Consider the following 14,369-nt stretch of genomic DNA (forward strand, 5'->3'; position numbering starts at 1 on the left):
CACAAATGTTTCTTTTGTATTTTTATTCTTTTATTTTTTATTTCTTAGGTATTTCTTTGTTTCTCTACTTTTTGTTTTTTATTGTTTTTTCGATGGAAATTGTTGTAGACTTAATTCTGATCATGAACAAGACAAAATTAATTCAGTTCAATCATTAAAAGTAGAAATAATGATACATTAATAAATTTTGGCTAAATACACAGATTGCATTGGATTTGTACATGAATTATTGATTTTTAGCAGTTTTGGGTCTGACATGCACTTACATAATGTTGCATAATTTTGTAACCACGTACCCGGGCAAAGCAAATTTGGTCTAAAAAGTTGTGCGAGATTTGAAAGTAAAAAGTCAGCGAGCGGCGCGGTCAAAAAAATTTCGCATGGTGGATTTAACATTAAAAATGTTTTTTTACGGTTAAATCAGCAAAATCAAAAATAATGATAGATGTACATTTTTTACTTTTGGTCCAAAACAAAATTTGAATTTGAGTTGTACAAAATAACATTTTTAGAACAATTTCAGGTCTGACATGCACTAACAATGCATCAAGTAACTTTAGAACTAGCACATGGCAGCCTCAAATTTGACTTCTGAGGAAAATTAGTCATGAAACATGGACAAGCTATACATATCATAATTATATCCTAAGAAATGTTGAGGGCTGCTAATCTCAGTAAGGGTAGGCAAAAGGTCTGCAAAATATCTTCAAGATGCCTTATTTAGATGAGTCTTTTATTGCTATATCATAGTTGACTGGTGTCATGATCTTTCTGGCAGCAAGAGTTTCTCGTTCTGTCATTTCATTATGAGTTGGCACATTATTTTTTACACCCTCAAGTCATAACAAGGATGGAGTAACTTTGACCCAAATTTCCCAGTTATAGGATACTCCACCTCTCCAATATCTGCAAAGATTCTTGAGTCTTGAGTCGAAGAATTTAAACATTTTGGGAAGAATAACTTGAAATTAATGTTTTTCTCTGTCAGTTCGTGCAGTTCTTTTTCATCCAAAAGTCATGGGACCAGTAAGCACCTAGTAACTTCCATAGGACTTCCCAGCTATCACCAATGGTAAATGCTAGATGACTTCGGTGTCTTGTTGTCCAATCTTTTAGACCATTAAATATGATCAGCTGGTATGAGCACTTGAAGTGAGTTTCTTCCTCTTTTGCTATATTGGATATCCAAGTCTTCACCAGTAAAGTCTATTTGGAGAAACGCCTGCACGAATATCCTCAAAGAGTCCTTGGGCCTTGTGCATAAAACTTTTTACCTGAGAAAACTCTGGTAAACACTAAAAACTAAGGTTAGTCTGATTGCTGCCATTGACTTTAACACAGGGCAAAAACTCTGGTAAAAACAACCTGAGTTTTCTCAGGTAAAAAGTTTTATGCAACGGGCCCCTTGAGTCTAGGGCAAGGTTTGGCTAGTGTCATGATAACTTGGCACCAAGTTTCTTACTCTGCCAGTGAGCGTATTTCTTGTAAGCAGTTTGTAGTAGATCTTCCATGTGGTTCATTAACTGTATTGACAAAAAGAAAATGCATAGAAAGTCAAACTCGACGCAATATCTGGTGCATGTTTCATAAAAAGTTAAGTTACGGTACTTGTAGGTCTTTATGAAACCGGGACCCTGATGTTTGGTATTCAATTGCAATTTCAGAGTAATTGATTAGCTTTTGCCCTGCAGTTCACAAAGTAACATGTGGAGCGTTGTGGCCCAGTGGACTAGTCTTCGGACTTTGAAACAGAAGGTCGTGGGTTCGAATCCCAGCCATGGCGTAATTTCCTTCAGCAAGAAACTGATCCACATGTGCTGCACTCAACCCAGGTGAGGTAAATGGGTACCGGTAGGAAGTAACTTCTTAAAAAGCTGTGTGCGCTATGAACGCCTAGCTTAGCCGGGTAATATAGGAACGCCTTGAGCACATAACAAGGTGGATATGTGCGCAATAGAAATACCCCATATTAACAGGACATTCTGTCTGACGTCAATTTGGCATCTCAAAATGGAGTCACTTCAATGTATTATAAATTTTTAAGGCTTTTCCTTCTTCAGACATGACTAAACAATGTACAGCAACAATATGAGTTAATCTCTATTGCCCAAATTTACAAAGGTGGTTTTAATTATAAACAAAACATGGACTATGCAGTTTAATTGTACTAAAGCATGAATTTAGCGCCAAAGCGTACATTCATTATTAGACTTCCTTGATATCTGCTTGTTCTTTTCAGAAGCCATGTTGAGAGGGTGTATATTCACATGGTTTACAAAGAGTTGGGTCTACTTCCCAGATAATCTATTAACACATTAACCCATTTATTCTTCAACCAATTTGGTCTTAAATGCAGTTTGGTATACAAACGACCTATTACCCACTTAGTCTAATTGCCATTAAGTCTAATGCCCAAATGGTCTAATACTAACTTTGTTTTCTTATCATGCACTTTGTCAAATAGAATTTTGGTTCATGAATAGTTCATCTCATCATACATACAAATGTAATGCATTAGACCTAGTGGACTAGACGTTTGACGAAATGTTAAATGGGGCTAAATGCTGATTAGGCCAAATGGTAGGTAGACAAAATAGGGTTAGACCATGTGTGATGAGATCAAATAGATAAAAGCCAAAGCAACTGCAGACCAAGTGATAATTTAATGTTCAGCATTGTCACATCGTCATGTCTGAACAAGACTATTTACGAGAGCGGTGTTGGCTCAGTCGGTAACGCGTCTGCCCGTCGAACCAAAGATCGTGGGTTCGAGTCCACCCCGGGCAGATGACTGAAGCCAGTGCGTTGTGTGTAAACGTCTCTCCCATGTTTCATAGATGCAGGCTATGTTACAATGGAAAACACTCCGTCCCTCGGATAGGACATTAAATGGAGGCCCCATGTAGAGGAGAGTCACCACCTTTGCACGTTAAGAACCCACTGCACTATTCGTATAAGAGTAGGGGGGTAACCCCGGTGTAGTGGTCCACCTGCATTCCCCCCCAATCAGTTATATCGGGAGGAGAGACCTGCGGGTCATAGTGATTCAGTTCGCTTTTCGCCTCCCAGGCACAGGTGACGCCAAAACAAATAATAATAATAATAATAACAAGACTACTTACATTAAGCCCTATATGTTGCTTTGCAAGGGTATCTTTGAATGGTTTCATTTTCTTGGCCTGAAACTGTTCCAGAGTGCCTTTCATCCTGAAGACCTTCTCCTCAAGAGAGCGATTGGTGATGGGGAAACATGACCAGAAGTGCCTCAGAAGCTCTGCAAGGGCAGCATACAACCTCTTGACTTCTTTCTGGATCTCAGGACTATACAAGGCTATGAAGGAAAGAAAGAAGAGTACACTGAAGAACGGGCTACTTTACATATAGCTGATAGAGCATTTGGGGCAGGAAAGTGCCTCAGTAGCTCCACGAGTGCTAAGTACCTTTTAAAATTCTTTCTGAATCTCAGGACTATACAAGGCTACGAAGGAAAGAAACAAAAGTAAACTGAAAAATGGAGCTACTTTGTATAGAGCTAATAGAGCTATTGAGGGCAGGTCACATAGCCAGATGTGCCTCAATAGCTCTGCTAGGGTTGAATACAACCTTTTAAAATTCTTTCTGAATTTCAGGACTGTACCAGGCTAAAAAGCAGAAATAAACCAGATAATTTGAATTGAAAATTCACTCCATTTCAACGTGTACTCAACTGTATCTTCAATAAGCGCTTTTTACTGGGGTTTTCAAAAGACATTAACAAATCTAGTGATTTTCCTGCTTTTTTTCAATAAGTTTCAGATATTGCCTGATAATAAGATCCACCATGATATATTCATCAAAATGACTAATGAATGTTGAACTTACTGTGAACAGGTTGATGGGCTGAGCTTGCCATTAGAGCGCCCCCTGGTGTCAGCTCTCCCATTACTGACCTTGCTGTGTTACTGGAGATAACCTATTACACAAACCATAAAAAATAAGAAAAAAATGACTAAAATACAGCGTCTCACTGAAAAGATACTGTTGCACTTGGGTCTGTATTCTGATGAATATTAGGAATTATTGGAAAGCAAGAAAAGTTTTTCTTCAACCTGGGGAGCGTTTCGTGGAATACAAATAATGAATGTTCATGAGTGTAATGGACAGAATACTTCTTGAGGTAAAAGATAAAATTATCCATTCAATGAGGCAAAGATGAGTTGAATGGACCATTCATTTCATCTTTCACCGAATTAAGTATTATGTCCTTTGCACAAATGAAAAGTATTCATTATTTGGTTTATGACACCTATTAAAAATATATCCATGTCATATGAAATTTATGATTTTTGATGCAAAATATGCTCATGAAGTGGGAGTTCAGTCTGTTGACATACATGTGCACTGCAAACAGAGTCTCGGTGCGCGTGTGCAATGGACATGATCATATGGATCCAAAATTGCATGATGAAAGGATTAACATTGCACAGATGACGTCATTGTAAAATGGGCTGAGTGATCGATATCATCAAACACCCAATTAAAGAACGAGGGTCTATTTAGATGTCATATAAAAGGTCTTTTCGAAAGTTTTATCCTAAAAATCCTATTTTATCAAATAAATACCATAGTGACAGTGCTTTTAAGCCAACTAAAATCACAGAAAGACGTCTAATCAGTCAACTTGTCAGATTACTAATATTGATGAAACACTCTCCTTAGCAACTCTTTTTAATGATAACATCATCATCTCTACTGGGTTGACTGCTTAAAACTCATTGATTTGGTTAATTGTTTGTTGTTTGTACATTTCTTAGTTGTTGTTTTGCTTTGTGTAAGTTTAGTACATAAGATGGATGACTTAGGCACAAACACCCTTTCCCTTTATTTCTTTTTTTTAAAGTTTGATGACCTTACTAGTTGTTTGTGATAATGAATATAAGAGGGAGTTTTTGATGCCTTTCTATCTAATAATAATAATAATAATAATAATAATAGGCATTTATATAGCGCCATCTATCTAGAAATATTCTATTCCGAGGCGCACAAGAAAAGAAAGAAAGAGAAAGTTTGGATGAGTGTCAAAGTGCCAATAACTAATACTGTTAGAAAAGATAAGATTTCAGTTTGGATTTAAAGGTCTCCAGTGATTGTATAATTCTTAAATTTAATGGCAAATTATTCCAGAGAGAAGGTGCTGAGGCAGAGAAAGCTCGTGCACCATATGCTACACGTGTCTTGGGAGTCTTAAGAAGTTGCTGGTGTGATGATCTCAGGCTTCTAGCTGGTGCATAAGGCGTGACAAGGTCTTGTAGATATTTTGGTGCCAAACCATTATACACTTTCCAAGTGAGAAGTATTTTAAATTCTATATGCTTCCGGATAGGCAACCAATGTAACTTTTGGAGAATTGGTGAGATGTGTTGATATTTTGATGTACCAGTTAAAACCCTGGCAGCTGTATTCTGAGCATACTGAAGTTTATTAACATTGCGTGAGGTTATATTAAAAAGAAGAGCATATCTAATTGGTATTCAAGCTTCTTTGCTTGATTGTTTTACCTTATGTAGATTAGGCACAGAAGACATGACCTCAGACTGGACAGCTCTCAAGGCACCAAGCACCTCCTCCGATGAGAAGTAATCAGTAGACTGGACAACGGTTGGACCATGATAGTACCTAGTGAAAACATCAAAAGAATAGTAGAATTATGGTGAAGATAAAAATGATGATGAAGATGATACCTGTAGTGGTGGTGGTGGTGGTGATAATGATGATGGTGATGATGATGGTGGTACTGGTGGTGGTATTGGTGGAGGTGGTGGTGGTATTGGTGGTGGTGGTTATGGTGATGATGATGATGATGGTGATGATGATGATGGTGATGATGATGATGATGATGGTGATGATGATGATGATGATGATGATGATGATGATGATGATGATGATGATGATGATGGTGATGATGATGATGGTGATGATGATGGTGATGATGATGATGATGATGATGAAATGATGATGATGATGATGATGATGATATGATGCTGTTGATTGTTGACAGTGAAGGTTGTGAAAATCATAAAGACAAGCAAAATTACAATCTTGAAATGCCAAATAAGGAATTCCATACCTGTCTGTCCTTTCAAGCCTCAGGGAAACGCCATCTTGCTTCGAGGTAGATGCTAGATCTTCAATCTCTATTGCTTCTCGTAACCTGGCTTTCTTTGCAGTGCTCTCATCTCCATCTCCTCCTCCCTCTACTCGATGATTTGTGTTTGAGTTCTGACTTGGTGTGGAAGATTGGGAGCTGGTTGATGGTCCATCGACGTCGTCTATGCTTCTCTTGCTGTAAGGATGTCATTGAAAGAACATGATTAAAATAAAAATAATTGGAAATGTGCTTCATCTGATTTTTTATTTCATTCATCATTTGTAAAGGGGAGGTTAAAAGTTGGTAGGGGAGGTTTGAAGTCAAAGGTTACTAGCTTGGCTAGCTTGGCTCCTTGCTGACCAGGCTCCCTTTGGGGATGACAACCTTAGCTTGCATCCGTACAGGCTGTGAAGGGGAGAAACCCTGTTTCAGCCCCAGGAACAAGTGGCTTCGGCCCCTGGCTATATTTGGTTTGGGTTGACTGCCCACTCCATCTAATTACAATTGTCACATCATTTAATTATGGTTCATTATGTGGCAGTCATGGGCCACTTTTAATCGATTTATGATGGCAACATCAGGCCCACACAACAATGTAAAAAGTCATCTTTTGAATCTTTTATAAAGCTACTCAACACAGTTCTATCCACCTCATAAATCCTTATGAGCCTTGAACATGCTACATAGCGGATTTTTAACAAGTGATGATTTAATATGCATTGGGAATCAAGTAAGTTCTGAAATAGACCTTGGAATGAAAATCAAATTATGTATTTACATTTCTATCAAATCTTTATTTAGAGTGCAGTGATTGAGTGGTATGGCCCCAAAACTTATCGAAAGAGCTTCTGAAGATCAAGGTGGAAAAATATTACAGAATGTTTTTTCTATATATTATAAGAACTATTTTACATTTTTGGGGTGTTGAATATCAAATTTATACCATAAAAACAACATCAAAACCACTTATAAGACAGCATCCCAAGTTGTCACTTCACTCAAGACGAGGATATTGTGATGTTACTTTATGCGGGCAAGCTCAAATCCAACAAACAATTCGTCGCACGCACCACGAACCGTCCTCTCTGCGCACTTCGATGCAAAAGCTAGTTTTGCAGAAAACGCATTTAAAGAAAGCTTTTTTAAAACCAGCAATAAGGGCACCTACAAGAAGAGCCAATTATTTACCGGTGTCTTTGTTCAAAAGTTCAGGTTCTAAGGTTTCATCCCCTATCTTTATATTTTCTTGAAATCAATTATTTACGCCACAGTGGGCATCGTAACAGAGAGGACGGTTCGTGGAATAGATACAGTGCGCTATCGCACATCGAAGTGCGCAGAGAGGACGGTTCGTGGTGCGTGCGACGAATTGATTAAACATCTGCAAAATACTTTTTAAATGTTTATGTATATTGTGCTGCACTCAATCCAGATGAGGTGAATGGGTAGCTGATAGGAATTCATTCCTAGAAACATGGAGCAAGTAACTGCTGCTCTGCTAAAGCCAGCTCATGCTGCAATACTTTCAAAGTTCTCCTTCTCACCTACAAAATTATCAATCGCCAATCCCCAAAATATCTCACAAATCTTATTTCTTTACGCTGTAATACTACTTTAAGACCTCTCTGTTCATCGTCTACAATGCAGTTAACTTCGGACCTCGAACTTCTACAAAGTATAGTGACCGCCCTTTTTCTTCAATTGCCCTTCTCTTTGGAATAGGCTACCATCTTACAGTCATAATGCCAAGTCTGTGAATCAGTTCAAAACCCTACTCAAAACCTACCTGTTTAATAGATGATTCAGTTGTGGGTCGGTCAATTGGAGGTGCACACCAGTTTTGATTTTTGATTATTAGTATAGTTGCATTAGCTGTGTTATTTTTCCCTGCCACGTTTTTTTTTCTTTTCTTTTAATCCCAAGAACAAACTATAAACATAACACAGTGTGCTTAAAAACACCAGTAGTACGTGCCTTTTAAATGCTATGTATTGTTATCATTACTGTCGAGCGCTTAGAGATTCCTGATAGTATAATTGTATATAAGCAAGAATAGTTATCATTACTATCTTTACATGTTGAAACTTACTTAGATTCTGATGCAGCTAGTACCCGTGTGTTGTGATGGTTAAACCGTTTAATGATGGATTTATTGACAGCGTTACTTGAATGCTTTACATTGTCCAAAGAAAACCCAAACTCCTGAAAAGAGATTAAATTAAAGCAATGAGAATAAATAATGGTATCTTTTAGAATAGCTTGGTTGTCAGAGCAATGTTTCATAATCTGACATCCCAGCTTTAAATTCATTGGTCAACATCACAAATGTCTTTATTCAAAATAACTCAAACTTTGACATGTGTAGTATTTAATTTTGTAAACACAGAATTAAACGAAAAACCAACACCAAGGGATATCATATCAAATTCGTGCAGTCACTTTCTAGATATCTGTGAATGAAAACCCATCATTTTATTAATCTCCTGGCAAAGTTTATGTGTATTACAGTATACAATTGGGATGGTGCTTCTAGTCTCTTCATTTGTCACTATTTTGAAGCACTAAAAATTTCAGAACTTCATTTCTCAAACAGAGTACTCAGTTACATAAAGTCATATAAAACTAAGAAACAGCTTCTTTCTCCAACTAAAAGAGAAATTACAGATAACAGAGATTAATCTTGAATTTGAGAGTTTTACCTCATTTAGTGTCCTGTCAGATAACCCCTGTATATCAAGAAGAGGATCTTTTACAGTTTGGTTTGCTTCCTCTGTCATATCTAAAAAGGAGATAAATAAGGCATTTTAAAACGATTAAAATTGTTCCTAATGTTTAAATTATCTTGTTTGTTTATCATCAGCTATATAGACATTCATAACATACATTTTCAGTCACTTACACTTTTTTTATTCCTTTCTCTCGAACTCAAATGTGCCTTCATTTAAATAAAAATGGGAATTGCAATCCAAAAATTGTATCTATCTTCAATAAAGAGAAAAGGAAACAATTGCACTTCTTATCTTGAGAAAATAATCATCAAGATAAGGACAGGGGAAAAAGTGAAATAGAAAAAAAAATGGAAGAACAATGGAATAAGAAAATGAACTAGAAGCAGATTATGAACTAGAAAAACAAGAATGAGAAAAGAAGAAATACACAGTGGCGTAATGAGCCAAAAGTTTTTAAGGGGGCTAAACATGGCAAATGGGGTAAAATTTCTTTTATAATCTGCAAGCGAGCAAATTTTATTAATTTTTTAATACAGATCAAATTTCAAGCTTGATTTTCACATATTATTCACAAAGCAATAAATTTCTCCCTTTTCCATTTCCTTTCCTTTCCTCTCCCTTTTTCTTTTATTTTCTCGGTTATGAAAATTTGGAAGGTCCATGGCCCCTAATGCCCCTCCCCCTTCATCTATACGCAAGTGGAACAATGGAAAGAAAAGCATTCAGTACGAATACAACTCTACAGCAAAAATAAATTGTTTAATACCTTTCTCATCTCTCTTAGCACACTCAGCAAAGAGATCTTTGCTTCCAGCGTTGATACGATCTCGATGGAAGTACTGAGATTGGAAGAAACACGTCCAGAACTCTTTCTCGGACATAGTATGAGGGACACTCTCTAGATGCTTCTTTCTCACTGGATATCAAATGAAAGGAGAAAGAAAAACACATCAAAGCAAGATGGAATCTGAATATCTTCTTCCCGCATAGATGTGATCTTGATACTGAGACTGAAAGAAACACATTCAAAACTTTTTTCTCGTGAGGATGCCCTCAAGAATGTGACAAGATATAATAAACACAAAATAGCAATACACAAATTGAATCCAGCAATGTCATCAATGATTTTAAGAATTGGCCTAAACCTAATTTTTTGGTATAATTTTCAAAAAAAATTGGAGGAGGAAGGCTCCTGAATGGCATGCAGGGATCAAAAACCTGATCTAGATACTGCAGATATGCATTGAGTGATTTTATACACTGGCATAAAACCTGGTGTAAGATGCTAAAAACCACAAGATGCACATGGTGTAACAAAGTGACCTAAATCCCATTTTTCATGAACAAATATTTCTGAAATGCCTACCTGGGCTTCATTCAAGTATTGAGAAAATTAATTTGAATTGTGAATAAAATTGGAACACTATAAATGAAACAATTTTTGCTTTAAAGATTACCTACAGAGGGCATGATCAAGTGTGATATCCTCCAAGGTAAATTCAATTTTTCTAAGAGAATTAATGGAAAGAGAAATTTTCATAGCCATAACACTTTTGTAAGATTAGAATATCAAATGATACTCGAGCACAACCCACATTCCTAAATCTTGCTAAGGAAGCTTTACTAAAGCTTTAGAAGGCTTTAAACATAAAAAGGAGGGTGTTTCATAAAGAATAAAGTGTTAAATTCCCTGTTTCATGCAGTTTGATAATCATTGCATTGGTCAAAATCATGCTTAGAGGATGTGCTTCAGCATCTATACATAAATCTTTGTGAAACCATGTTTTTTGGTAGCCTTGGCAATTACAAGGAGAATCAACCAAATCTATTACCTGCAGGGTAGATACGGAATATAGAATCAATGATGTCTGCCGTTAGGTTATACTTGACACCGTTGCAACCATCCGTCTGAGGTTTGATGTCAGAGAGGAACGCTGCTGATACACCGACCCCTTGACCTCCATCACTGCTGGTTGAAGCCAAAGTGGTGGAAGACGAAGCACTCTCTTGCTTGGCCATCTAAAGAAATAAAATATTTTTAGGAATAGCAAGAACTGTGAAACAAAGCTTTAATGAATTGGCATGATGCACCAAACATGGACACTTTTGTCCTTAACGGTAATGCAAGTTGTGGTAACCTAAACATTAGTTTGAACAGAATTGAATTAAAGGACCTTCAAAGTGCTATATGCTAAGAAATAAACAAGCATGGAATTCCAGCCAGACATGTTTTTTTTTTCAAACAATAATAATACCCTGCCCCCCATGTAATCATCTGTAAAGGTGATCTTTAATATAATACAGGGTTGTGTATAGGGTTTTTCCACCATAGATTTCATTTATTATTTCAAAAATCTTTGTTTATGTAAATAAACCAGATCTCAATCTACATATACCATGTGGTGATTTTCAACCTCGTTTTTATAGACTTTCTCATGAAAGAATGGTCTTCTTCAATTACATGTACTTAGTTTTAAAAAGATTTGTTTTAATCAAGTCCAATATTTGTGAAATACACCCCTGCTCTGCTCATAGATACTACATATACTAACTCCAAATGGAACAAAATGAATTTACAAGTGACTAAGGTTTCACAAACTCACATTGATACGGCTGGCCCAGAATTCGTCTGCAGTCATGACCCCGCTCATCACAAGGTCACGGTAGAGCTGAAACAGTTCCGGATCATCCTTCAACATCCTGTATGACAATCGTAGAAATTATAATCAAGCATAAATTGAAAGAAGATAGATACTACACAAATGAATAGATTTAATATGTATATAACGCCCAATTAGGTGCCCAAAAAGAGTATCATGTCACATATGTTTTGACCAATAGCCAAACTAAGTAATAATAAAGCTCCTACAGAATTAATCTAAATCTTTATTCAGTTATACCTTTTTCTTGTTAATTCATAACACTGATGTAAATAGAAAACAGGCATGTGAAGATGTTGCTTTGCAAAGAAATAACACTTGATGTGTTTCATAACCAAACCCACTCATACATTCTCACAGAAATAGCGTACTTATTTTTCTGCTCCAGTTCTCTACTTGCTTGGCTGCGAAACTTTGGAAGCAGCTGCTGGAGTAGCTCCTTGACATCGTTACGGTCTTGCTTCTGGACCGCTGGACCCTCACGGTTTGCAAAGTGAAACTTGGTGCTTGACCCATTGTGAAGCAAGATCTGAAGCTGGACTTTGGAACTTGTATCCTGACTGATTCTCTGTTCTGAGAAGTCAAGAGAAGAAAAAAATATATTGTAATGATATAATGATAACACAGTTCTTGTATAGCGCATATCACATCATGTCATAACGTCCATATGCCCTTCCAAAGGACTTAGATATACATTTATAGATGTAATTAAAGACAAGGATTGAATTTGATTCAGGGTTTATTTAAAACACAAGTTGCAGTGCAAATGGCTAAATTTGGCATGTGTATAATTAAGAGACTCATTAAGGAACATGAGAAAAGGGGGGAATTTGTATATTTCCTCATATCTTCAGCATTGTACTTTCTTCAGCTATGACTGTTATTTTCATACATTGAAAATTTAATTGGGAAATGGCATACTAAAGTTGTAATAGCACATGATATATCCCAGAATACAGATTACTATAATACTATTTTTTTCTTTTAATTAAAAAAAATCACCCCTACAAAGGGAATTTTATCTTTCAAATCAGGTACTTACGCTTGACATCTGCATAGTAATGGCTGATAGTAAAGACTTCTTTGTTGTCTTCTTGCCAGGCCAGACGTTTACCCATGAGATAAAGGCTACCATTGCTCTTCCTGCTACGGACTTGATTCACAACCAGTAAGACTTCTTCTGATGAGGTGGCCATGATTATAGATGATGATACCAGAACCTCTGAGATAAAAACAGAAACGGGTTGTTTTTTCCTTTTCACTGCAATGATGAGTTAACATGTATTTTATTTTACCTCAATGCATTGAGGAACATGTTCTGTGATGAGTTGCTCTACATTGTTATCTTTGAACTGTTTATACTGTATTTATGTTGTTTTTAAAAGAGCCTTTTCAATCTACTTGTGAAATAAAGATGAATTGAAATTGAATTTAAATTGACATGATTTCAATTATTATTTAGAGCTGCATCAATAGCTCTCAATCTTCTCTTATCTGGCCCTGCTGCTTTACAAGAGAATATTCTCCTATATAAAGAGTCAACAGCAGGTCATCCATCATGCTCTACTTCTGAACCAAGAATCTCACCTCACCAGTCTTGCAACTCAGTCTCCCAGGAGTCATTAACACAATCCTACATATATATAAAGAATCTTGTCTTTCAATATGAGAGATTTTGAGCTAAACCAGTTCTACCTTTTTAAAATTAAAAACATAGTGGATATTTTTAGCAGTAATCTTTCTGTGCTGAATCCTGAATGACACCCACTTTCAAATGTAAGATAATGATTGATAATGGATTGTCGCAGAAAAGCCAATGCACATAGCCCTTTTCCTGCATCGTAGTTTCCATGCAATCTCTAGCGCCAAAGATATCACATATAACAGAGCTCTGTATGCATGTTTTGTGACAATGATCCTTGTGGAAGTAATAGAAGTTGTAGTCACTAGTAGTGGATGTATGCCTTCTTGCAGTAGTGCAGATTACGCTGTATATTGTGATATCCTGTCAGAAATTTCTTCCTTAACCAGTCAGTACATTGGTTCCCAAGTCATACTAACAGGGGACTTCATTGCTGATATCACAGGGCTACCATCTTCTTGGTACAAGAAGGCCCAACTACTACAGCAATACCTCACAGAGTAAAGCTCAGTAAGTCTGATGATAATCAATGAAGAACCCAGAGATTACACCTAAATGAGTGATGATTGATCAAAGAAATCCAACATAGACCATAACTCAATCCACTGATGTAGGCAAGTTCATCTACAGTATGGTAATTCCTGATGACCCTGTTAATATTCAGATCACCTGCCAATACAGGTTTCATTCAACTCCCAACAGTCATATACGGAGATAATAATAATAATAATAATATGTCCATTTATATAGCGCAGTTACTATGTGCATATACTCAACTGCCCTTTGATAAAATGGTATATTATTACCCCGGCTGTAGCTCAGCCGCCATATTAATAGGCGCTAAAGCGTTCTAGGAATAAATCCTACCGGGTATCCATTAACCTCACCTGGGTCGAGTGCGGCACAATGTAGATAAATTTCTTGCCGAAGGAAGTTACGCCATTGCTGGGATTCGAACCCACGACCCTGTTTCAAAGTCCGAAGACTAATACACTGGGCCACAATGCTCCACAATTCAGAAGTGGAACGAGGCATCTTCACAAGAGATACAGGAGGTATACTTAATACCTATTGATGACATCTGTAACCAGTTATTGTCCTGTGTATCAGATGAAGCCTCTTTGATGAGAAAACAAAATCAACCAATGCTGAATACATCATCTCACACTTTGTTGAACCAGAGCATGAGAAATCTGCCCCATGTCTCCAGT

General features: G+C 36.8%; 1 protein-coding gene across 1 annotated transcript; it reads right to left on the bottom strand.

The window, feature by feature from the left end:
- Positions 1-1,403: 1,403 nt before the first annotated feature.
- On the bottom strand, positions 1,404-12,759 carry LOC121421426 (general transcription factor IIH subunit 1-like). The gene is made up of 12 exons (XM_041616120.1): positions 12,559-12,759; positions 11,888-12,089; positions 11,460-11,556; positions 10,689-10,875; positions 9,623-9,772; positions 8,827-8,906; positions 8,217-8,329; positions 6,107-6,322; positions 5,538-5,655; positions 3,862-3,952; positions 3,123-3,331; positions 1,404-1,523 (listed from the first exon to the last, which is right to left on the bottom strand). Exons 1-12 carry the CDS (start codon positions 12,710-12,712, stop codon positions 1,434-1,436), a joined length of 1,707 nt encoding a protein of 568 aa, XP_041472054.1. The 5' UTR covers positions 12,713-12,759; the 3' UTR covers positions 1,404-1,433.
- Positions 12,760-14,369: the final 1,610 nt, after the last annotated feature.

This window comes from Lytechinus variegatus, chromosome 9 (genome assembly GCF_018143015.1).
Source record: "Lytechinus variegatus isolate NC3 chromosome 9, Lvar_3.0, whole genome shotgun sequence".
In the NCBI taxonomy this organism is placed as follows: Eukaryota; Metazoa; Echinodermata; class Echinoidea; order Temnopleuroida; family Toxopneustidae; genus Lytechinus; species Lytechinus variegatus.

What these genes read in the sequence shown, in the direction of transcription:
- LOC121421426 (XM_041616120.1), bottom strand. Translation starts at nt 12,712, where the DNA reads ATGGCCACCTCATCAGAAGAAGTCTTACTGGTTGTGAATCAAGTCCGT. An exon ending in TGCTAAGAGAGATGAGAAAG is followed by an intron (nt 8,907 to 9,622) that starts GTATTAAACAAT and finishes TCTCCTTTTTAG; the next exon opens with ATATGACAGAGGAAGCAAAC. An exon ending in CTGACAGGACACTAAATGAG is followed by an intron (nt 8,330 to 8,826) that starts GTAAAACTCTCA and finishes ATCTCTTTTCAG; the next exon opens with GAGTTTGGGTTTTCTTTGGA.